This window comes from Metopolophium dirhodum, chromosome 8, assembly GCF_019925205.1.
Source record: "Metopolophium dirhodum isolate CAU chromosome 8, ASM1992520v1, whole genome shotgun sequence".
Classification (NCBI taxonomy): domain Eukaryota; kingdom Metazoa; phylum Arthropoda; class Insecta; order Hemiptera; family Aphididae; genus Metopolophium; species Metopolophium dirhodum.
Genome location: NC_083567.1, coordinates 25,695,264 through 25,723,219, shown reverse-complemented (window position 1 = coordinate 25,723,219; position 27,956 = coordinate 25,695,264). Strand labels below are relative to the sequence as shown.

Genomic DNA, 27,956 nt, shown 5'->3' with positions numbered 1-27,956 from the left:
CCTAGTGTCTACCTACTGGCTTACTGCTTATGAGTTGTGAGTGACGATTGATCACGAAAGTTGTATACAAGGTACGAAGTTCATACTATATAATATATAATTAATAATTATTATTTTAAAAAAAATTATTACTCGACCAATACTCGAGACTCGGTTTAAAAAAAATTATTACCCGACTAGTACTCGAGACTCGGTTTTAATAAAAATTATTACTCGACCAGTACTCGAGACTCGGTTTTAACAGATATTGTTGCTCGACAAATACTCGGTACCCGGTTTATAAGTAAAAACTGTACCCGGAACACCTCTAGTTGAAATTATATCAAACCTGAACAAAATAGACGTACGAGTATACGATAACCCAAAGTGCCTAGTTTTTTTTTTATTAATACTGTGTGTGTCGGCCGTGTTTAACCATGTGCTTCTGTTTAGATTAGAACTGTTCGAACAAGATGGATCGTATGCAATTTCAACCGAGTGCAGTAAAAACGTCAGTGTGTTCCAGGTTCCTGTTGAATTTAGAACGAGATGGAGTTGGTCTCCAGAGCTTGCAGAGAGTGCTGCCTGTAAGTATTAATGTACTAATTTATTTTAGTTTTGTCAATTATTGAGTTATAAATGTTTTTGTTTAGGCTAGAATAACGGCCCAACGAGATGGAACATAACATCAAAAGTGGTAATTATTTTACTTGATTTCCGTTTATTTTTAATTTTTAATTTATTAATTTAATTTGAGCATGTGGTTTGGTTTAAGTTATTAGTTAGTAGATCACTAGAGCTTTAAAGAATTATTAGGTACACAATCATTCAATCTACTTATGTATTTGTGGTTGTAAGAGGTAGTAATTTGCTTAATTTATTTTGTTTTATTACCTACCTACTTTTTTTGAATACAATTTAACTTTTATATGAGACATGAATTTTCAGTATTATTACTGTTCGATCATCTGCTCGATACTTTGCTAACAATATTTATTACCTACTAAGTCCTCGTTTAACGTCGCCTCATTTAACATTGTTTTGCTATCATGTCGTAGAAGTTAAAGACTTAAGTCCTTTGTTTCTTTTAACTCTAATGAATTCGGCACAACGTAGATTTTATAACAAATTATGCACCTACATCCAAGGCTGTACATTAACGAGTTAAAAAGTTAAAGTTAAGTTAAAAAGTTAATTTAATTTAAACTTTTTAACTTAACTAGCTGCTTTTGGCTTTTCATTAACTTAACTGTTAACTTACTAAATTTCTTTCTTAATTAACGTGAAATTAACGAGTTAATTTTTCATTTTAAGAAGTAAGTTAAGTTAATTTATTTTGTTTTTAATTTTATAGTATTTCACTATTTCAGTCTATTTCGTTTTCATGTCAAAAAAAAAGTATCAATTTTTTTAAGTTAAAAATGTATATCATTCGAATCTAACTTATATGGAAATACTGTATGAAGTATTAACACTATATATCCTATAATTTAGTCTTGGGTTGGAAAAAAATTAAGAACGCTAGCGTTGTATAAACAAATTAACTTTTTTTTAACTTAATAAAAAGTTGACAAAAAGTGTGTATTTACTTTTAACTTAACTGAGTTAAAAAAATCATTAACTTGCCCAGCCTTGCCTACATCAGATTGTTATATTTATATGTATTTTTATGTATATATTTGAATTTTGTCGACCTTTTTCAGATAATACTGTTATTGATTTTATTTTATCATTTTATTGATATGTAGGTACTATTTTTATGTATAGGTAGTATGTAAATATGTATTTCGTATTAATTTTTAATTTTATCGATAATCAGTTGTTTGATGACATTTGCTGTTCGCAATACAGTTTTCACAAACATATTACTACTATGGACTATTTATACTGTTAATTATTAATTTATAATTAACATCGTAACTAAACACCCAGGCATGTCCAAAAATATTTAAAAAAATGTTTTAATTCTCGTTCATTATTTACTAAAACTGTGGTACATTTCTCTCGTGGAACATTTAAGTGTACATTAAATTAATTTAAAATACAATTTTCCATTACTGTACAATAATACATAATAATTACCATTATAATACATTAACTTTATCTAAAAGGAGGTACCTATTACAACCTTATTTTCTTTATCCAATTGTCATGGAATTTCTAAATTTGAGATTATTTAAACTGGCCCTTCCTGTTTTCAAATAAAGTTGTCTTCAATGTTAAACCAAGTATACTTAAAATTACATTCGTTTGTAACTTTTTTAGCAATCCATAGCAGATTTTTATTATTGCACATTTGTATTTACTGTAGATTCATTAAAATGTTTGAATTAGTATGTAACTGTTTAGGCAGCTTAAAATTATTTAGAATTGAATCTTTAATAGTAATTGAATTTAACTTCACTACAATTTTGGTAGGATTCTCCCCTAAAGGAATCTATTATATTACGGTTTTGTACATTAGTTTTGAACTTGTCACTCAATCACTGTCTTAGAAATTTCAGACAGGTTTTAATTTGATGCCTTAAGAACTCTGGAAATTTCTATATCTATATCTAATATACCTACATTGTAGCTTTGAGCATTATATTATTTTGTAAAATATTTCTTAAATCTTATTTTAATAACTATTGTATTATGTACCACTAATATTGTCTCAAACTATTATCTTTATTACCTGTAAAAACGTTTCTCAACTTATTATTACAACTTACAAGTCTCACAATTTCAAACAGTTTTTACTACACTGATATAATTTGTCTATGTTTTAAGTTTGCTACTCTTAGGGTGATAATTGGAATTACATCTGACATCACAGTTTTAGATGAAAACACTAATATTATACTTTCTTCACGCCATTATTATCAGTGTAATTATATAAGAACAGTCACAAAATTGCAGACTAGAGTCACTTGTGACAACTGATCTGTATGAACTTATATTAACAGAATTGCAGTATAAACACAATATGATTCTCATTAAACAAATACCAAATTTAATAAAATACTTTAATAATGCTATTATTTCTTTCTTAAAATTTTGATTATTTACTTGATTTTTTAGTAGGTACAAGACATATTTTAGATAAAATTATTATGTTTGCTTTGCCCTTATTAAGAATAACTATAATAATATTACTATAATTAATAAATTTACTAAGATAATCTAAATTATAAATGATTAAACCTTGAAAACTATGTTGAATTTCGGCAAACAATTATTTAATTACCAGGAAAAGTCTATTAATGGGTATAAACTGTATACCAAAACCAAATTTATATTATTTTACCTATAAGCTCGTACTTTTAGATATATATTTTTTAAATATGACTAGAATTTCAGTTAGAAATACCTAACAGTTATAACTTAGTTGTAAAAAAATAATACTAAATTAGAATTTAACTTTGAAAGGCAGATATTTATCATAAATAATATTATGTAGGTACACCTAGTAATTACAACTATTTTGTATGCATATTGAATCATATGTAAATACATTTTACCTAATTTTTGGAACAAAAATCTATTGAGAACAAAGTCTAAAGTGTATATGACAGTGCGTAAATATCAAATCTTGTAACCCATTATACCTACTCTCCACTTGTATTCGCAGCTCCATCAAAACTTACTAAAATATTTTTCACTACTTCATACTGATGTTTCCCAGTAGATGATTTAATTGGAACCATGATTTATAATTGTCCTTGTATACCTAATTGACACAAATATTTAATTGGTCAGTTACTGAAATATCTAGAGGGAAAATTGACTTGTCGATCTTATTTTGTTCAAAATTAAGTGTTGCATCTTTTGGTAGATAATTTTAATTTAATTTAAATAATGATTAATTTAGACAAATAAGTAATCAAACTACTTCATCTATGACTTACATATTTTCTTTTTTTCTTTTATCATATTTTTGTGGTTGAAGTATTAGTGTTATTAACTCTGTCAAAAATGTAAAAAATGTATTTGTTTATGTAATGTAACTGATTCCGTACATACTAATATACTAGTTTTATCATTTTATCAATTATAATAATTTTATATAAATGTATAGGTATTGCTAGTGATTTTAAACTACAAATATACAAAATAATCGTACAGATAAAAATTAAATCAAGTATGTGCTATATATATGTATATACAGCATGTATATCTTTATAACAATGCATAAAGGTATTTTTTTTTAAACAAAAGTTATTACCTACCTATTTGACTTAAAATTCAGTTTACTGGCACCTTTCAAAAATTGCAGGGACAGCCCAGACACCCTTGATTGCCAATGTACCTAACAAAAGTATATTATGTGTTTAATGATACTCCTAACTTGAATAATTGTGTGCATTCAATAATAATTATTAATGCTTATTTAACTTAAGTTACAACTATAACTTAGCATTCTATGACATTATCATAAATTAATTTTTCTTATTTAATCACTTCTAAATCTCAGTTATTTGCATTTACTAATATAATTTATTTTCTCAATACCTAATTATTCATAAATTAATTCAATATTTGTTCTCATTTATATTCAACTCAATATTACATTCGACTCCACATATTTTGGTGATATTATGTATGTATATGTATCTACTAAATCAAAATAAAGTCTGTCTAAAAATCTTAGCTAAGCTTTAAAATTCAAATATAATATAGGTACATGCTAGGATATGATTACTTATAAGTTGTCATTTAAAAAAAAACGATTGTGGTATAAATGTATACATTATATTTAATGCAAACTAAGAATATACCATGATGTTGGTTGGTTATTAACTGTAGCTACAGTTTTTTATGATTGCTATTATAAAAGCCATAAGTAGTGTAATAATATGTCGGTTTCTAGTTCAGATATGAGAATTAACATTTTAAAAGAAGTACCTACCCAGAACTGAGCACGCGCGATAAACAAACATACGCGATAGACATTCCTCTTCGTCAGCCACCGCCGTGGTGTCGCGGTCGATGCTTTTCTTCTCCATTGGTGTTTTCACAATAATTATGGCCGGAGGGGGGTGGCAGTTGATGTGTGGCTCGCACCAAAGAGTCAAAACAAATCGTCGTGCCGCGAGGTCTCAAGTTTCAATAGACGGCGGTGGTAGCTTTACAATAACATTTATTTATTTTCATTCCTATTTAAATGTCGAAATATTTTTCTATTCATGTAATATTATTATGGGTAGGTATATTATAATAACGAATACCGAGGACTCATCGTGACGCGCGCGTAGAAGGTAAAAAAGTACACACACACTTTTGACACGTCATCTTTTCTCTGTGACAAGCCATATTATTTTTTCTTACTTAGGTTTACTATTTCTGTTTTTTCCATCATCTTCTTTTAAAAAATAAGTATAATATATACCTATTCAATAATATTATTTTAATACTGTACAATTATACCTGTATTATTGTAATTATTTTTAGTCTCTAACCGTTTGGTTAGTTTTTATAACAGTGAAATGGTAGATTGGTCGGTAACCCGCGACATTGCATCATATTCTTCTTAACAACTTCTCCCTAGCCCTAATCGGAATGTAACGCATATATTACGGTTATTAACATCTAATAAATTATTAAATAATTGAATATAGGTTTGTCACCTTGTATCTCTAAAAATACAATTTTTTCTTAGGTATTATTTGGTTTTAATTTAAGATATCAAGTTTTTCTTTTGATTCTATAAAATATAATATGATTATTATTTCAAACGATATTTCATGACATTGTATATTTTACAGATTAATACAACTTTAAACTGTTTCTATAGGTTTTTAGATTGTCTTAACTTAAAAGTATGGGTAAAAAATAATAAGGCAATTAGTGGTAGTCAGCGGAGACTAAATTTTAACAGTAGGTAACTAGTTAAAAATATAAAATATATTATAACATAATTTATTTATCATCAGAAAGTCTCATAAGTCATAAACTCATAACCAAATAGGTACCAATACAATTACCCATCGGCCATCCCCATAGTTACCTATTTTATGATCATAAAAATAAGTTCCAAAATGTTGGTAAACTTTTCCATGGATTTCTAGTTTGGAACTAATTGTAAAATGTTTACATCATTTGCCATGATTTATTTTATTGACTTTGGCTAATTTATTAAAATATTTAAATTTCACAAATTAATGCCATTAATGCCATTATTAGCATTAATTAATTTTTACATCTATGAAAATCACGAGACAATAAATTATAAAAATATCATTATTAGAATACAAAACGACTTTTTTCTGGGTGTATATTTTATAGTGGGCATCAGAGAGAGTTCATTCATGAATTCATGAATTCATGAATGAGTGAATGTTGTATGAAGTAATATTAAAAATTGTATTGTAATATATTATGTGATCAAATTTTAAGAGGGATTTATGACGTCCCCATAATAAATGTCTATTCCTGGTTGCCTTGAGTTCAGTGATACTTACGAGTTACGAGTAGGTGGTACACTAGTCTCTGTAGTTAGTGTCCTATTCAAATTACTATATGGAACAAGGCGACGACGGCGATAACTGTTGACCGGATGACGTAAAACTGCTGTTGCTCAACGACTGTCGATCGATATAAACATACATTTATATATATATATATTATATTATCTTATAATATGTATATACATTATACACATATAAAAAAGTAAATGTACTTCAACAATTCCGGTCTATTCTGTTTTGTAATTTTTAATTTATAATTCACATTATAGGTACCTACTTATATTAATTTTTTAATAGCTATAGGTATTATCAATTGAATTATCAGGGTATATTACAAAATACTTTTATTATAGTGGTGGGTACATCGTACATTGTATAATACTTATCCTTCTATTTATAAATGTAGATAATTCTTTACATTCTAGGGGGGCTTCCCATCAGTGGCGTAATTATGGGGGGAATATATCCCCATCCAGAGCCTTTTTTTTAAAAAAAAAAATAGCTGTCTTAAATTCTTGTGAGCCCTTGGTTATAAAATATTTTAAGGTTATTAAATTCAAATTAATGGACAATGGTTAAAAGATAAGATCCCGGATAAAACTGAAAAAACTTACAATTTACGACTTCTGATATCATTTTTAACGGCCTTATTATTTATACCTTCGTAGTAGAAACATAGAATAAATTAAAACTGTTAATATTATTAATAATTATTATAGTTGTAAATTATACAATAATAAGGCCTGGGATTGTAATGCCATAAAAACCACAAACATAATATAAAAAAAGCTTTTATGCCCTTAGACTATGAATAATACACTTTCAAAATGCTCTACATTTTTTGTACTTTTTATAATATCGTTACAAATTCTAATATAAATTTGGTATACCTGCCTAAATTATAATATACCTACGTTTTAAGGGACGGTAAAAAACTAACTGATCTTTAATCTGGAAAAACAATTATTTTCATAGATCCTATGAATTTTTATTTATATACCCTAGATCATATATTTATTTACATGTACATAGTTATAGTTTGTTCAATTTATATAAAAATTACATAAAAGAAAAATATTTAAATTTAAATATGCCTCAAAAGTTCTAAAATGTTCTAAAATATAAAATTTTAAATCATCAAAAAATGCAAATTAACACTTTTTATAAAGATGTGTCTATGTTTAATCCAAATCTCAAGTAATACGCGCATAAAATTTAAGTTTTACCCGGCATGCTTTTTTTAATAAAATAATATATCGATTAAGTTGATATTAATACAATTATTAAAATTTAAGAACTATTTCTTTTTTTTATCTACCTACTTAATATAATATTAGACCTATTTCTTATGATCAATTAACAATTTGAAAGCATTATTGCATTAGTTATGTTGCATAAATAATAAAATCAATTAAATTTTTTTGAACTATTTTTCGTTGGACCTCGTTGGTAGGTAGTGCTTTTTTTCTAAAAATGTTGACAGTCGATTCATCTATACATTTGTGGTTAAGTACAACCATCTAAAGTTTGGTAAATGTATAAACACAATAAATATATTTCAATATTTTATTAAGGTACTATAGCTGTATTTTTTTTTTATAAAATCTTTTAATACAATTTCGTATCTTTTATGTTTTTTAAATCAGAAATTTAATGATAATCAAAAAAGTATTTCATTTATTTTTGTTATAGATGCTAACGAAATATTTAGTAACAGTTGTACGACAAACGAACTAAAACCTTGCTTGGCTAAATCCATGGCTTTAATATACAAGGTTATTGCACATAGATATACAACTAACAGTGTTAGGGTATAAGTTCAGGTATAAGTTGTCCCCTTACGCTGACATTTCAATTCCTTAACGTGACAAGTGAGGGTACTATTGCAATAACCTATAGTATATTTAAGCCATGGCTGAATCATAAAACTTTTTCTCCATAATAATTATACGCCCATGTTAGAATACTTTAGTTTCAATTATTATTATAATACCTATTATGTACTAAGTAATCTCTATAATGTCGCATAAGAATGTGAAGATATTATAGGTACTTTATATTTATTTAATCAATACGTTGTAGGTACTGGTGTGGTGTTGAATACACAAATACATGTAATGATTGCATACCTACTATCGTAGTGACCGTGTGAGATGATTAACTCAAAATTCTTCGAACAATCGGGCGCAGGTGTGAGCTAAAAATAAAAAATGAGGTACTTTATATAAGAGACGCGTCGCGCGTGTGCAACACTCCGGGACGCGTTTCATTGACGGGAAAACGACAGTGGCGCCAAGGCTGTTCTGTGCCGCCGTTGCCGCCGCTAGTGGGCGGATAAGACTATTTGGGCGCTGTTCTGTCGTCCCACACAATGTTTTTGCATTTTCGCTCGGTCTCTGTGCGTCTTACGTCTTAGCACCGGGGCACCGCCGTAGCCGCCGTGCGTTCACCGGAAGTCGTCGACCGTGATAATTATTATTACCTGCGGTGTACCTACGTGTATGATAATGGTGTTATACGAACGTGTTCCGACGACGACGGTATTTAAATATTACATTATAATATAATATTATAATCGTCATTACCGGAAGTTCGGTGGGGTTCAGCGGTGATGATGTGGAGTAGGTGGTTTCGTCGTCATCGTCGTCGCTTTTCGGCGCGTGCTGTAAATGTTATACCTACGAAGCGCGCGCTCGCGATTAAAATATTACGCAACGGCTGCAACACCTCTTTCGCGTTTCATTCATAATAATATTATAATAAATACTACGCGGTCCGGAAACTAACGCGGCCTACGACCGACAACGACGCGCTGCCGTGCCCACTATGACCTACTCTCAATGTGCGAGCTCGCATGATAGTCTTGTGTATCACGAACGTCTTCGAGTATTTAATAATATGTATGCACGTCGTACTTTACGGGTGATGTAGATATCGACCAACGGTGGGCACGAGTTTTTGAAAGTTTTTGTTTTTTTCGAGACCTTTATTAATTATTGGGCTTGATTTTGAAAACAAAATAACGATTAGATAAAGTCTTAATATGCGGGACTGTTAATAGAAACTTACGGGATGTCGTGGCATGATTTGTTTTCAAAGCTTATAATATAAACTATAAAGCACTGACTTCTATTGTATGAGTATGACGTATTTCTAAATTCTAAGCCCCTCAATAAACATTTGGTTTGAGTGAGTATTAAAATGTACGGGTATTAATCTTCAAACTTATTTTACGTTGCCATAATCTGTTTTATTTTATACTTTTCCATAAATAATTGTTTGACGTCAAGGCCAAAACTTATATCGGTTACATTATTATGCATTGTGTATATTACCTATATAGTTGAAGAATATTGATTTAATAAAATAGTAAGAGAAAAATTCATACCCACAGACCATATAACTCTGCCCACGGTTATTATATATTATATACATATTTTTTTATTAACGGGCGTTTCTGAATGTAAATTTTACTATTTTTTTTTTTGTGAATAATTATTTATAAATCATACATAAACAGACTCTTACATTACGTATAGCCTATAGTTTTATAAATAAGTAACCTACGACCTTCAATTCTGTCTTATTTGCTTTCAATGTTTTCGATTTTGTCCATTCATCGATTGGAACGGTACAATAGCGTATATAGGTATCATGATGTCTAATGGATTGTCAATGCATAGCGTGGTTTAAGTGCATTTATGATTGCCGTGGGGATTATAATTTATTATTTAGATGTAACGAAGTTAGTAATATTTTGAATTTATCGTATAATGTTCATTGATTTTTTTCCCCACTATCCGAATGATCTGCAAGTGTTGTTCAGTTAATGATTTTGTAAAAACGTCAAAAGACAAAAGTTATGTAATTTGTTATATACTATGAAAATACGTGAATTGTTTGTTGAGTGAAATAGTTTTACATTTATAATATTGATCATGTAGTAATGTGAATCTAGTATCTAGTTCTCAATATCCTAGTAGATTACACTATAATAGTGGTGTCGATAGAAACAGTAGGTATATTATTCTGGTCATGAAACCTGGTTAGTTAAGTTTTTGATCACCAGATAGCAGCTCATGTTTTACGTTTCATATTTTTCTATAACTTGGCATCGTAAACTACCTAGGACCTACAATCAATACATTTTTACAATTAACACAATAAACACAAAAACGTTCATGGAAAAGGTTTTTTTTTTATTGAAGGTCCATAAAATAAATATGTTGTTTAATAGTTTATGTACACACTAATGCTCTAATATATAGAAATAGATAACTATTTTACTTTCGACTTTTAATCCATGCATTTTTGATTTCTAATTTTAAATTTGTTTAAATGCCACTAGAGTAAATTAAAATTAAAAGTTGTATATTTAATAATGTTATAACTTATCCATATAGTATTTTAAAATTTCACTAAATATGTTTTTATTTTTTAAATAAACTAAAAAGAAATAGGTATTTGGTAGTTGGTGCTTAATTGAAAAAGCACAATATTTTAATATATTGTTGTCAATGAGATCTTATTTAAAAAAATACAATTTCATTATTTATCCTACTCCTTCTTAATCTGTGTTAACAGACAATAATTAATAGTACCTACTTATTAGTTTTTATTCATCGACTACCGTTCAAAAAAATTAAAATCCAGAATTCTAATCAGCTATAAATTAATATTTCAGATTGTTCAATAACACTACCTAAATAAATGTATAAAAGTATAATTAAATTGAAAAACATAATCAGCAAAAAGAGTTTTTACTGGAACATAATATAAAGCTCTGAAGTTAACCCATTTTTTACAAAACACAATTGTTTATAATATGAAGTGATAATATTATTTTAAATGTACATGAATGGCGAAGGGATCACAATAAGACACGTGAACGCTTTAAATCCACAGCCCATGTGTGATTGGTAAAAAACCGATTTTTTCACACATCACCTCATATAACGCCTGACGCAAACACTTGCAAAGAGATATCCGATCCCCGAGAAATCTAGCCGATAATATTTTGATAAAGTAAAGTAGCAAAAAATAAAAACATTCGATACTGTTTGTTATCCTCCTATATATACATATAGGACTATATATACATATGTATAATGTATATATATAATTATTATTAAATATACATGGAAAGAAAGAGTGTGAGAGAGAGATACCGATAATGCTGTCGAAGTGTAACATCGGTAAGAACAGAGATAGACAAAAAGAAAGAAACAGAGACGAAGAATAGGCATAAGAAAAGGGAAACATAAATAATGGGTCCGGTTTTTTATTATTATTAATATTTTTTTGGGTGTCGCGGGGGCAGCGCGCGTGTTTTATTATTGTTGTTATTATTATTATTATTATTATAATAGTCTATACGCGCGGCAACGTATATTACGTTTATAAGAGGAGGGGGCTTGTCGAGCGCGTGCCCTCTGCAGCAAGCCTAGCATTCGAACGGCCGGTAGAGATCGGTCCGCCGCTGCTGCACGGCAGTCTTGTCTCCGGAGCCTCGTACGAGAGACTTGAACGACCGGCGCCGCGCTACTCGAGCCAGTCGGACATCGTACGCCGTTAATGCGCGAGTTCTCACCGCCGCGAGTCTGTAGTGTGATGTGTAATAACTTTTACGATCGAACGATCGATTTTGCGTACGTTCAGCGATGAATTTTGACTGTCATTTGCAGTGAATAAGTGTTTTGTTTTCCGCATCAGATATAGACTTTTTTTTTAAATCGATTTTATTTTATTCCCACACTTCGTGGAAATGGCTGAGTTCGACGCGAACAACAACAGTGCGCTGCCGTTACCGGAAAAAGCGCAGGAAAAATACTCATTACGACCCAGGGCGTCGTTGAAACGCGAAGAACCTGACGAGGATCACGAAGACAGTTGGAAACCATCAACTCGCGGTCGGTCCACCAAACGGCGCCAAAAACCTAAGCCCCTCAGCAGGTAAGTCGTATTATATTATTATGTCAACTAAACATTTTTCCACGACAATTTTGTTTATGCTTTGTGTGCCTGTTTGCGTACATTTTTTTTTAGACTTCGGTTAAGATAACAAATGTTTTCGTGACTAAATTTTAAGATTTCTTTTTGCTTTGAAAAATAACATAACTAGTTTTAGCGATAATATAAAGGTACATTTTTTTATCGACGATTCGCGTATATATACGCGATATAAACTATAGTTTACCCTGAGTGTCCATTAGAGGAGTTTCCTAAAATATTTTTTTTCGGCTTCATCGCAAAAAAGGGATTGTGGTGTAGATAGTCTTTATGAAAAGTAATTAAAAACTTCGTTATTTATTATTTTTGATAATAAAACATTTTGTGACTGAAATTTAAAAATAATTATTTATGCTAATTTTTTTATACAAAATCCGTTAAAATAATAAATATAAATAATGAGAGGATGATTATGTTTCCATTTTTTTTAGCAGTATCTTAGACGTATTAATACATTTTCAACGAGTCATAAAAATAAATATTTGCATAGAAATATGTTAGCATACTTTGTAATATTTTTTATGATTTCTATATGAGCGATATCCTGATTTTTTATTAGGAAATTAAATTAATTATTCAAATAAAATTGTCAAGTTACCAAATTCAATTAAGTTAGTGTTGATATATTATAAAAAAAATAATAAAATATAAATTTATTTTTGAGATAAATTATAATTTCCAACTACTTTAATTCTTTATTAAATTAAGTAGATAATTATATATTGTTAAAAAATTCCTTACATAACTTTATTGTTGTTTGACCTATATCGAAAAAACGAATCGTCAAATACATTAAGACTCACCGCGCCCGAGGGCGGTGTAATATTACGATCGAATAATATACATTTTACAACTGTAGGAGTACCCAAGGTACTAGTACCCGTAATAATGCTTAAATTAGGATTCCCGTAAGATTGCTATCGTTTGCAAATCGATTTAACGTCGTTATTGTGTAGTTACATAGTTCTTTGTTTAAACTAAAGCCTTCGTAATAATAATAAGACATTTCCTTCCGTTTTTATTATACCTATTTTCTTATGACAAAAATAATAATTATTAATTTTTTTCAACAGACTTGATTTTAAAAAATAATTAATTCGAGTCTTATATTAGTTTAATGTACTTATTTATCGAGATTAGGTAATGTGATCTTATAATTTTGGGTTTGCTAGTGTTACGCCCTTGGCATGTTATTTATGGATATTGATTTGAATGAATTCGGGGTGGGCGCATATTTGAACGCAGCAGCGATATGTGTTTAATTTGTTTTTTCTTTACAATCGAATGTTAACGTGGCTAGAAATTCCAAGTCGTATATAAAACCAAAAACACACAAAACACCACTTCGACGCCCTGTCGAAAATAAATATTCGAACATGCTTTGTCACTCATGTACTATTATTTAAAATAATATGTTGACTTTCGATTTCTGTAAAAAATCCTAAACCACCGATGGTAGGTACTACATTAACACGCTCGTTTTATTTTACTATAGTCATCGTGAATAACATTAGAAAATAAGAACATGTATATTTATGACGATGGTAATTATTAGGATAATCTGACTCATATAAATTATGTTGATGTATCTCTTTGAAAATGTATGGTACGAATTAAAATAATTTTCATCGGCAGTTCAGATTTAAAAAAAATTTTAAAACCGTTGGATATTGTAAACAAGTGATAAGATAATATACTTAGCAAAATTAAAAAAATACATTACATACACATACCAATAATTCATCTACAATTATAACTAACCGATAACCAATAATATATAAATTGCACTAAAAATCTATAACTATTAATTGGTTATGCATATTTTCTAATTAAATTTATTCACCAATGGTAATATATATTTTTATACAATGTACAAACTAAGTACATAATATAAATATGTAGGACGTAGATATATAAACTGAATTGAACAAGATGCGCATAAAAAAAAAGCGTACATAATAATATATAATAATTATATTATATTATATTATTATATTATGTAACAATTTAAATAAAACGTAGATATGATATGAAAAGAAATTTTTCTATTTTTCATATGGGACGGTAAAATAAAAATCTTAATGCGCTTATGAAATTAATTTTAGTTAATATTTTTTTTTAATATAACTACTTAATAAATTAAATTAGGAATATTGTGCCTCTTAAAAAAATAATATTTGGAGATCTATTTATTATTATACAAAAGACCTTAATAATAACCTTAAGATATAACATTTAAAGTATTTAAAGTACAAAACTAGATTTTATAATAAATTGTAAATATTTACATGGGTATTTTTAATTGAAGGCATTCCAAATAAATAATATAAATAACTATATCCCTTACTATGTTCCCTTATAGGAACCACTAATTAAGTTACACCCAACTGCCATGCGGCGCTACAAGTGTGGACATAGTAATAATTCGTGAACTGTTCGCAGGTATCGGAGGAAGACAGCGAACGCACGCGAGAGGAGTCGCATGCGGGAGATCAACGAGGCGTTCGAAGCGCTCCGCCGTGCCGTTCCTCACCTGGCGGTGGAAGCACACAACGAGAAGCTGACCAAGATTACCACGCTCCGGCTGGCCATGAAGTACATTTCAGCTCTCAGCGGACTCTTGACCGCGGCGCCCGGCGCCCAGTCCTCGTCATCGCCGACCACTGCCGCCGAGGCCGCGGCGGCTACAGCTATAGCCGCGGCCACGACCACCATCTGCGGCGGCAGCATTGGTGGCGGTGGAGGACTCGTCGGGACAGCAGCGATGTCGTCGTCTTCGGCACCGCTGCCGATTACCACCGACCACTTGGCCGCGCTTGGCTGCTGTCTGTCGCCTTCGACGTCCGACGACGTGGACTCGCTGCTCAGCGAGTACGCATCTGACTTACTCTGCGGCGGCGGCGGCGGTAGCGAGTGCTCCTCCGCTGCGTCCACCGTCGGGTTCCTCGCCGATCACCACCATCACCATCATTCGGCCGCGTTCCTGCGTGACTTGCCGGGCGCGGCCGCGACTTATTCGCTGTCCCCGTCGTCGTGCTCCACGTCGGCCACCGACGTCGTCGGTTTCCCGTCGCCGCTTCTGTCCGCTGACTTCCCGGTGGACGTGGCCGCGGCGTTCATGCCGTTCGCCGACCACCCCCTACCGCCAATCGACTTCAACGGTGACCCGTACATGTTCGAAGACAACTTCGCGTGCACCGAGTTTAGCTAGACCTCGCACTGTGTCACGGTCGGTTGTCGTCAAGGTGCCATATATTTACGACATATACTTACATATTATACGTGTTCGGTGTACATTTTTTTAAACATTTTTTTTTGTACGTCTCCCGAGATTTTGCGAGAAAAATGTGTCGAATTTCTTTTCCATCGAAAAAATATGATATATTTGATGTTTTGACGTATTGTCGTTTGTATTGTAGCGTCGCTTACTCCCGTCATGGCTGGATGTAAGTCGACCGTCAATTTAATACGTGTACAAATATTTTCCCTTCGATTTTCTCTCAAATATATTTTCAACTGTGATATACTGTTCCCTCGTACTACGTGGCGGCGGCCGTCGATTTCGACAACTCCACCCCTCCCAATAACCCGCCCATACTCTTGCCAGTAAATCGGTACGCGCGCTGTAATGACATTGTGTGTGCGTGTGCGCTCCTTAGTAAATTATTCTATTTGTTTTAAATGAAACGTGTACGTCTATTCCATCCGATTAATAATAATAATAAAAAAAACCGATCTAACGTTTTTAAATCCGACTGGTGAAACTGGTTATTATTTATTCTATATATATAGACATATAGTGTATATAATATATCTATTTTTTCTTTTGGATCCTTTCCTTGGCTCTCTTGTACATAATATTTTACACTTTATATACGTCCCGGAACCATATAACAATCTCTACGCATATCGTCGTATAATCGCGATTTAAAAAAAAACCTAAATACTTCTTTTCGATTTGTCATTGTTTTCACGTGCGACGAAAAAAAATAATAAGATAAACGGGTTTATTCGATTAGGTTTTTCGATCGATTTCGCGATTGTCTTGATTATAGATCGTATTTATAAACATTGCACGGGAAGCATTGCGGTATACTGGTGATATCCGCGTAATTTTTACAGTTGATGTTTTATATTGATGGCCAATCTGTCCTGGACGAATAAGCAAATCAACTCATCCGACCTCCCGTCGAGACTAAACAAAATAACCGACGTGCTCGTAGACGTGTTTAAATATTGGCTTAGGATAATATATTTTATTCCAATATATTCTAGGCACACACATACACACACTCAGACTATGAGATCTGACACCTTTTTATTTTTTACCATTTGTTATGTGCAGCTTCACGATGACGTGCGCACGTAATATACTGTTCTCGCGTCCGCGCGCTCATGTATGGTGTTGCACTTCGATTTTTCCCATTTCTCTGAAACTTATTGGATAGTACGCATTGCACACTGATGGATATCCTTACGTGTGCTGTACCCGATAAAAAACGGGTATTTCGGTTTTTTTTTCTATTGTATTTTTGTTACCTTTAGCGTTATGACGTCGTTTAGTGTTGTAATTATATACTATATATATATGTGTGTTGAAGATAATTTATACGCATATAATGATATATTTGTACGTTAAGTTTTGTAAATTAAAATAATATTATATACTTGTACATAAAATTGATTTATTATGATCATATTATTATTTTTCAATAAATTATTCGTATTTTTAATATATTATGTATATAGATTTGTGTTTTACGTTACTTATAGGTACTAATAAAACAACGTGCATTGACAAGAAAAGTGTCTACGCTAATTATTATATAACAATGAAGTAAGTACTGTGTTTTGAAGAAAACTGAGAAAATTTCGATCGGTTACGTCGTTGTACAATATGACTAAGACCGGCGTCGGCGACGAAAGACGGGGTAATTAATCGCCATGCGGTATATACCTACATACTACAAGCACGAAACCAACGGGTTATAGGTATACGTCCCATTCTCTGTCCACCATTAAGCGTGACTGATTAATTATAATACCACGTGCGTTAAACCGTGTAATAGGTACACCTATATTTAACGAAAAATTATTATCTCACCTTTCGCGTGACATACGTTGAATGTTGAATCATAATAACGAATAACAATGATCGTAGGTAATCGTGTTATATATCTTGTCAACCACCTCCCATTTCGCAATTTAGGTTTTGCGCGAAACAGGGGCCTTTCGCTATTTGCTGAGCTGGTATAGCGTACGTCGAGGGAAAACGAACACTTCCCCACCCCGTACGGATTGGTCATAAGCATTACTTATAAGGCTCGTCGTCCTTTATTACAGTTATTATTATTTAATTATAATAATCTGACCATCGTCTAGATTTCACATCTCGTCGTGGTATAATGATATACTATGGGTTAAATATAATATGTTGAGCCGACTCGGAGAAGTAGATTTGGGCCGCTTGATAGATAACTTAGGACAGTGGGCTGTAACCTTTACAGTCAGTGTGAATACGCGATTAATGAAAGGATTTTTTCTTGTAGGTTTAATCAAACGATAAATACACAATATTATCAACATTTTATTTTATTTTTACAGTTTAGAACTATGTATACCTATTATTAGGTAAAGAAGATACATAAAAAACCTTAACCTGATTACTTCTTTTGAATTTATTTCTTTGTGTGATCATTCTTGTCGCTGGATCCAAAGTTTGTTTTTGGAGGGGGCAAAGGCATGTACAGAACTAAATTACAAAATATGCCGTTATAGATTTTCTCCCATTTTTTAAAGTAGGTAGGTGATTAGTAATTACGTGTATAATATACATTTTGACGAAATTTTTTAATATTCTTGTATTTTGGGGACTGGGGTGATAAACTTATAACCAATTTGCTTTTGATTCGTCATTCCATAATGTAATGCTAATTAGTATATAATATGTAATAATTAATTACGATAACATTAAAATGTAGTATAACAACACGTCGATGGTTTTGTAACTACTGCAATCAGAATCTAAATTATTCCTCCAGCGTATAGTTATTGTAGGTACCGTGGTTCAATTTTATTCTTAGATATTGATTTTACAGTTGTGTAATATTAATGACAATTATGGAAGTCGCTGCCTCTGGTCGCTAGCCCCTCTCCCAGTGCGCGAAACATCGGAAAAAGGGGCGGCGGCGACGGCGGGGGAGAAAGCGTCTGGCGCCGTCGCGCGTATGTGGGTCGGGCCAATAGGCGAGCGCGATGGGCGTCGTTTTACTCGTGGCCACGAGCGACAATCGCTACGGCCAGCCTTGGGGCCGTATAGTATTGAAAAATTAATAGTCACAGCCAAAAGATGATCGGTGGACAAATTTCGTACTCAGATGTGCGTTTGTACTCGATCAAAATGTATACATACGTACTATAGGCATATTATATATTACTATATAAAAAATAAGAGTGATGGTTGAATGTAAGTTTAAGTGGATTGAGCTTTGATTTGTGTGTGTAGTAGCAATAAAACTAATTTCGGGTAATTATCAATAAAATACCTTTACACATATGTGTAGTAGGTAAACGATTAACACTCAACCGTTCACCGGTTTTTACGGTTATTTTGCGGAGCACTACATTAGTACATTATATTGTTATCGATTTACTTTTAATTTACTCAGCTCACTAGCTTTTTGTTCATTTGAGATACGTCGTTTTATATAATTTTCAACCGATAAAAAGACAGTTAGAAAGTATAGAATCTACTTAAACGTTATGTTAATTTTGGTATGCTACGGATTACGTGTAATACAAAAACTGACTTAGTATGTTTTAAATAGATAGCTCGTGATTTATACTTCTTACAATATATTTATGGCTACTTCTGTCGAATTTTTCCATTTTTAAAATCGAAATATCCATCACGGTGAATGAGAACTAAATAAACTTAGGCCGGGTGAATACAATTTTTTCAGACCACCCAATATTTTTTTTCTAATAGACAAATAAATTAATAAAACTTGTAAACCGTGTTACGTTCGAATGCCGTTTTAAAGAAATAGTACGCTGATACTCAATGGTTTTAACAAACGTATAACATAGCAAATGTGCATTCAGTTTTATCTTGTGTTATTGGATTTAATATTTGCATGTATTGACCTATTAATAATCTTATAAAGTTATGAACATCACCTGATTTACCGTAGGCATTTTTACGATATTTTAATTGTAATATTTTACATTTTCATAATAAGCTTACACATTTTCATGAATGTTACACAGAAGTAATAAATTATATTCTAAAGAAAAACTATAGACGTTATGGTAATAATGTAGTATTTAATAATTTATATTATAATGACTATACAGCACACGCTGTTCAAATTCGTAAATATGTACTAATAGGTACTCATTTAAATTTTCTTATTGCGCACTTGCCACTTAAAATAGGGACTGGGTGGCATATTGACCTATAAACTAAACGTATGGATGAAAAAAGGTATGTAAATGGTCCTCCATGATATTCCCAAACGCATAGTTCTTTCTACCTCGGACCTCGTCCTCTGGTTTCTCTCTCTAAGTGCTGTCCATTAGTTTATAGATCTTTGCTGGCAGGTACCGATGCAAATATATGATAATATGTAAACATTTATCTGGTCGGTGATAACTTAAGTCAAGATACAGCGATTAACATTTAGATTTGGTGCGGACGAGATATTAATTATAAAGGCATAGCCGGGTAATTGATGTGTTAGTTTTCGTCTCAATTTTATTCCCTGTAACGTATGATTAATTCAGAGGTAAATAATTAGTACCTGTAACAAACAATAATTAGATCCTATTACTATCAATAAAAATGCATAATATGGTTCGACGGTTCGAGCCGGTGAGTTTCAAATATAGGCACCGAACACGATTACTAGGTATTTCGTTTCATTGTACCATAGGCCGCCTATGTTATTATAATTTGTTGATAGTAGGTAGGTATTTAACAATATTTGACCGTTGTTAATGGTGCACGGAAATCGGCAAGTCTATGCTGAGAATAAGTTTATGAATTGCTAACCTCCACGATGATTTATGAATAAATTATAAAGTTTGTATTTGCTGAAATCGGTAAACAATAAAATAAATAAAATCTTGCAAATATTACGTTCGTGTAATGGACTTTCCATTTGATTACATTTTTAAAAAGTAGTACACTCGTAACATGCACAAGATTACACATTTTGCTGTTTATCATACAGTTTATTTGTGCTTAAAATGTTTAATATACTTATTCTACTTGGTAAATATCAGGCTTAATATTTTTTGTAATAGTGTTAATGGGTTTTATGCCAATGTATTATATCAATTCGACCTATATCATCAGTGATAGGCAACCAGATCTGTTCAAATGGCTTCTAATGTTTTGCAAATACATTTTTGATTTTGCTCTACCATAACAATATGTACCAGGTACCTAGCAAAAAAAACCTGTTAGGCTTACTTGTGTGGTTGTGTTGCATTTAATCCGTTTTATGAAAATTCAGTTTTATTGTAAAGCTATTATATCATCCATTTCTTCGTCTTAGAAGTTATGCCATTTCCTCGACATGATGTGCAACTGTGCAAATACAATGATGAGTAATTAGTTTCTCTCGAGAACCGATAAGCTATGTAATACAAACAATAAATTGGCATTATAAAAAACATTTGGAGCACATCATTTCATAATTAAATGTTAATTATATTATGTGTCTTACGTTTGACACGAATTTTCTCAATAATTATGGATACATTTTATCATTCGAGTTTAGCATGTTGTGATACGTTGTTATCTATATTTGAATATGTTGTATAGATATTGAAATGTTATTATTTTATGCAGTATAATCATTCCGGAACTTGTGTTAAATGCTTTTTTTTTTTTTATTAATAGGCATCAGAAGTTTAATTGCGTCATTAATTAATTAAGAATTTTTTCAACATTCATAGTGAATCAATTTTATTTTCTAGAAATACATTCTTAATTTCTAAAACATAATATTGTTTTAAGTATAGGTTTGCGGCTACAACTACACGCCCCCCTCCCCCAATGACGTTTGCGTTTATCGGCCGCCGCTACCGGCTTATTCGTTATAAAAAGAGTCGCTCGCGAGCATGGCGATATCGGATCTCGTTTTATTATTATTATTATTATTACCGAGAAGATGATATTTTCAAGAGTCGAGAAGAGGAGTGGAATAAAAAAAAAAGATTCCTCCGACTTTATAATTGGGCAATAAATAGTTACACATATTTATATATATATGAATGTATCGTGCGCGGCCCGGACGCAATAAAGTAAATTCATTAGCAGCTAATGACAAAGTAGTTTGCCGCCGTCTGTGTGTGCGCTCAACTACTACTGTTGGGTATAAATCATTCCGCCGTTGTTCGGGTTAACATCGATATTTATTTCGTTTCGTTTTAATTCTTTATCGGCGTATCGAGTATCGAATGGTCGGCGGAGGCACACACGCAATCGGCCGTCCGTACACATAATAATATAATATAATATTTTATTACATCATATTCGTACGCATATAGTCCCCCCCCGTCCTCCGTACCCCGGCACCCATCACTCCCTTTACTTCGGCCGTGCCGGGGTCTCTTATTAACGTAAGAGTTTTTTTCTCGCACACGCGCACTCTCGCACACTCGTGGCACACTCGCATACACCGGTAATTATTACACACGCACAGACTGCGGGCTATAATTTTCTAACACCTTTTCGTGCCACTGCGGTACAGTGCTAGTGGTGGTAATAGGACAACTTTTTTTCCCGTCCTTTATACAACATAATATATATAAGTACCTACTGGCAGCCGCCCGTTTACGATAAATCGAATATTATTTATTAGGCGTAGCGCGGTAGGGTCTCCGGCGGAACGGAAAAAAAAATTCCGACCGGATTCGCGGCTGCTGCGGCGAGACGACATCGTATTATTATATTATCATGAAAACGTAATTAATGCGTTCTAAAGAACCCGCCGCCATGCGAAATCACACTAGCGATATATCCTATAGCATAAAAACGATTTCGTTTCATACACCGTATATTATATTATAATACTATATACCTACGATTAGTCACTATATAATTCGGCTCCCCGCGGCACTCTACTTAGTTTTTATGCTAGTATAATCTGATTTATTTTTCTACTATGGTAAGTACGTCTTCTGTTTAACGACTTGGCGGTGAAAGATCCGACTGTTCGTCCGGTGGCGGAAAAGCACTCTACAGTGGAGGTTCTTTGATTCTCTCGGTGTGGACATCGATAACAATAATCGTAGTCAGCGTTTATGACGAAAACGCGAGCATCGTGTATATACGTATCGTGAAAAAACCTGACCACCCGATTATTGTCATCGACGCGTTTTACGTAGATTTTCATGTGTGCATTTCTATTATTAGTTTTAGTATATGCAATTAACGTTCTACCGATTACGATTTTGGTCGCGGATACGAAGTGGATACTAATGGACACCGGGCAAAAATACAAAAGCACAATGAACTCTGGTGCTAATGCTAATTATTATCCATTTATCCATATATTGGACATTGACCCTTTTCATTTTTTGTTCCAACGGTCGTGTACCCGTGGTAGTAGTAATTGGAGGCATGTGGACGTCCGTGGAGTGAGCCACCCTGTACATTGGACACATAATGTGTAAACATATTTATTTTTAAAACGTAGAATATCATAAATATTACAGTGGTGCTGTATAATAATAATATGATGTTGTATGAAAAATGAGATCGTAGAGTAAATAAATTCAGTTCCTAAACTGGTCGGCGTTAACGTATACCTATTTATTTCCTAAACTATTGTTAACGTCTGCAGTACCTTTAACCTATGTATATTGTGCATTATATATTTATATATGCACGTATAATATAATGCCCAGATACTGGTTATTGCGTAATTTCAGCAAACACAATTTTTCAACATAAAATAATTTATATTTTTTATCCGCAAAACGGAGTATATTACACGGTGTTTTAAATTCCACGCCGTCTTAATTTATTACACGTCTATAGCGTCAAGTAAATTTTTCCCCCTACCTCTTATGTTACGCTATGCTTTGAAACGCGACTAGAAACATCTCGAATTGTTTTTACTCCAGTCCCGTTGTATATCGTGTACAGAAACCCGTCACATTGTCGTCGTCGTGTACTCGCATATATATTTTATTCAACCATAACTTTTTATTATTTTTTTTTTAACGAATCGAACGAGTTTAACTCATGTAAGTATCCGATCAACAACAATCGATTACACGATGCACACGACCCCCCTGTATATTATATTGAATAACTATACCTATATATATACACGTAGTATTCCACATTAACAAAGTTCTCGCAGAAATATGATCAAACACAATAATGAAATATACATTGGTGAATGTGCGCGGGGGATTAATATAAGGTATGACATATTAATCTAAAAAACCCCTCTGACACAAACTTCAACCAGGTCGTGTGATTAAGTAAGCATATAAGTATATTATATTATATTGGCAGTATGGCCTGTTAATGAAAACTTGCAAGAAACGCAATTCATTTATGTTTGAATATAATATTTAACAAGGCATTATTACTCGCTACCTAACATATTATATTTCTATATTCGTTCCGTGATGGATCGTTATCGTAAATTGTTAACTTCTCTGTCATGGTATTACCTTCGTGTATAATATTAATCTGGTGAAAAATCTGTAAGCTATTTTTGAAACAGCTTTGCCTATAATATTCACTTTGGTATTCCGTTATTTTTACGTCCAAACTCTTTTTAAACAAGTTGGTATTATAGTGCAGTTTTTCGTTAGGTTCATCTTATTCACAGTCCCTTATTTCGTCTTAACGGTACGGGAAAACTTGAGAACTTGTTTTATTTTAATTTTAATCATCTCAATATCTAAATTTGTTTTCCAAAAATCTTTACTTTTACCATCTTACTATTTTAGTATGGGCTGGGTCTATTATAATTTTTCTTAAACTTGTTTTATTGAACACATTGGCAGACATTTGGTGGCATTTTTAGGGGGAGGGGCTTAGCCTCTCCCCGATGTCCGTCTATGATTGAATGGGTGTAGATTTTACCTTTTATCCAGTTGTGTTGTATATAAGATATACCTATACTCTAATAACATATATTTTGCCTTTAAAACAAGTGAATCTACTAAAATCAACTAAAAAACCAAAACATGCATAGTAAATGTAAATAATACAAACATAGGTAATTTTGTTTAATCATTTTTATTTAACATTTATGTTAAAACTTCTGTTTATGTCTTTTTTTAAGTTTTGTAATAATAATAGTGCATTAAATCGTATTTTTAAAATAATTTTTTTTTTTTGTTATTTTAGGACATTTAAATCCGCGCCCTACAATATCCATTGCTGCCATACGATGAATTGTAAGTAATAATCAGATATTTTATTGTTAATAGTGTGAAGTACACTGACATACGGCTTAAGTTGTTATAAGAATTTCTTTAAACTACCCTCTTGCCCTGCAGGGTCCTGAGATTTTTAAGATTGTGTGACGTCATTATGACTATTAAACTACTAATGATTAATGAAATACTGTTTGGTATCTGGATTTTTTTCAAACAATTAAAAGGTTATATACGCATAAAAAATTGTATATGCGTGTCTGGTTGTAAAAAAATTAAAAAAAAATCACTGTAGTATAATTCCGGCTTATCCCACGCCAGTGGTCCGGCGATCGGTCTTCGTTGAGGCCTCTCACCGGGGAAGTTACTACTATACGCGTAGATCTTATGTTCGTTAATGTTATGGATGATTTTACGTCGGCGTCTTGTATTGCGCTTGTTCATCATCGAATCGGCTGGGTAGTGGCCAGAGGATGGAATGCTCGCGCCACTGTCGCCACCACTCGGTAGTAGCGTGTTTCAACTTACAAGATGTGGGCGTGTACTGTACGTGATATGTATTGATATGATATTATGATATGTTTAATAATATGTAGGTATCGTATGCGGCTGCGGTGATGGAAAGATGAAATATAACATTTAATAGGTAACGAAATTGATTGATCGTTGTCGTCGTCGACGAGGCCAAAAGGTTGCGTATATAATAAATAATAATATTATATTAACAGTATAATCTTCTATAAACGTCCATTAACTAATTGATAGCGTAAATATTATATTGCCATGTATGTAATATGCCTATTTCCTTACCACCACCCGTCTGTCTACCTAACTACCTACTGATTTTTATACTCTCTCAGTTCCGCGGACCGCGGTAAACCCGAAATATTATTGTAATTTCCACTTTTAGCGACACTCCATCAGATAATACTGTAGACGTGTGTCGTAGGCCGTAGTAATGAAATCATACTCAGTCCGGGGGACTTGGACGATCATGTGAAATTTAAATTGGTTAAGAATCAAGATATTATGATATCACGTCGCAGTCACATCATCATAAACCGTAAACAATTCTCCGGCCTTCTTATACATAAAAACTGAATGATAGTTAAGTAGTAACCTAATTAAATTCCAATCTATACTAAACAAAGTATAACATATAAATAATTTTGATTGTGCATAAATTAATGCCTGCTATAAAATAAATGGGTAAGCACCCATGTAATGTTACTCTTGTGTTTTATAATACCTAAACAATTTTTCAAATATACCTAGGTAAATAACTTTACTATAATATTATACAAGGCACTTAATTTAAAAACTTTAGAAACGGTATTTTTTCTTCTTCCTTCATGGACATTTTCGAGTTCTGATTTTTGATTATCAACAAGATCTATAAAATGAATATTTTTCTAAATATCACCACTGTTATTTCATTATATATTATTCTATTATTTTATTTTTGTAAATACATAATTTTTTTAAAGTGCTATTTACCAATTTTGACTGGTGTTTTATACATATTTTACAATATACAATATACATTGCATGAACTTTTCCTTTGTACAAAAGCATCTAATTGATACATCTATACATCAACATGGCTGTTTAATTTTGAATGATTTAACTAACATATATCATTAAAAAATAATGTAATATTAAATATTATACGACGGGTCTTACTTGTTAAAAATTATGATGAATGCTATACAAAGTTTCTTTGATATAACTATCTAAAAATTATTAGTACTTAACTAATATTTAGGATTTTCTATTTATACTTGGGTATTGAAAGATAAAAACGGTTGCTACATGTTAAGACAGGTCTGGTTACAGGGATTGATTACGGCATCTTATCCCGTGATACAAAGACCGACTAGATATCCAAGAGACCAATATCGTGTTTAACTGCCACTACCACCACCTATAACTGGTGCTTTTGAACGTTATTAAAAGTCACTCATTCCATCGCGATAGTGCAGTAGGTGTACTACGGCATACTAATCGCTTTGTCGGCGGTCGTTCGTTTTTGAGTACGATTAAGTCTACGCCCTCTCATATAAACATTATACCTATGTAATATGACTTTGTGCGCGCTACGTACACACTCAGTGGCAGCGGCTACGTTAAAAACGGTTTTATTACGGAGACTTATAAATGAAACACGACGAGTGGGTTTAATATGGTTGTATCTATAAAGCCGCGTGCAGACTTCAGACGTACTAAAACCAAAATATTCTTCGTCAAACGCGTGCGTTGGTGGTTGGGCCGGTAATCGCTTTTTAAAACGTTACCGATCATAATCATGTATAACTATATTAATTTTTTTCGTATTTTTAGTTTTGTTGGTTTTAATTTTTTTTTTTTTTTTATTGATCTTTTTGTAGCTTCGGTGACATGGGCCATTAGCTTCTACATTGTTACATTTGTACATTTAATTTGTTTTTGGGTGACAATTGGTTACAATTGTGGGGGGATAACAATTGTATCATCAAATTACTTATATTACTTTTATGACTAATAATTTTTATTTATATCATTTTTGTAATAATTGACCTAACATTGTGATTTTCGGTGTCATCGATGTATTCCTCTTTAATTATTCCATTCCATACTTTATTCGTTGATCTGAATGGTTCTATATTGAACTGTCTCTTTTAATTATTAATATTTTAGCATTAAACATTAATATGCTTAAAGTTGAATCACAAATATCCGTAAATACTGCAGTTTTTCTATTTTTTTTTTAGTTACTTAGATATTTTGACACAACCCTTCAACTTTCTTCAATGTTAAATTTCTTCCTAAATGATATTCTATAAATAACGTTTTACGGAAGACATTTTTCATATAAATAGTGCCATTTGTTATACATAATAATATAAAAAAATTGCAGTTTCTTGATAATTTTTAATGTTATACAGTTATACTAAAGCCAGATCTGAATTTAAATCGTAGTTTTCAGGTTTAAGTGTTAAGAATTTTTTATATATTTCAGCATTCAATACCACATTATTTTGAAAACGTTATGTAACCGCAAATTTTCTTAAAAAAAACATATTTTCGGGTTCTAGAAATGGCCAGGTTTCATAAATGCATTTGATG

At 31.9% G+C, this 27,956-nt stretch overlaps 1 protein-coding gene and 1 long non-coding RNA gene across 2 annotated transcripts; both read left to right on the top strand.

Moving 5' to 3' along the window:
• Positions 1 to 432: 432 nt before the first annotated feature.
• LOC132949887 (uncharacterized) lies at positions 433 to 24,950 on the top strand. The gene is made up of 3 exons (XR_009665149.1): positions 433 to 566; positions 633 to 676; positions 24,823 to 24,950. It is a non-coding gene; the product is annotated as an uncharacterized LOC132949887 (long non-coding RNA).
• LOC132950932 (neurogenin-3-like) lies at positions 11,892 to 17,172 on the top strand. The gene is made up of 2 exons (XM_061022562.1): positions 11,892 to 12,380; positions 14,880 to 17,172. Exons 1-2 carry the CDS (start codon positions 12,193 to 12,195, stop codon positions 15,646 to 15,648), a joined length of 957 nt encoding a protein of 318 aa, XP_060878545.1. The 5' UTR covers positions 11,892 to 12,192; the 3' UTR covers positions 15,649 to 17,172.
• Positions 24,951 to 27,956: the final 3,006 nt, after the last annotated feature.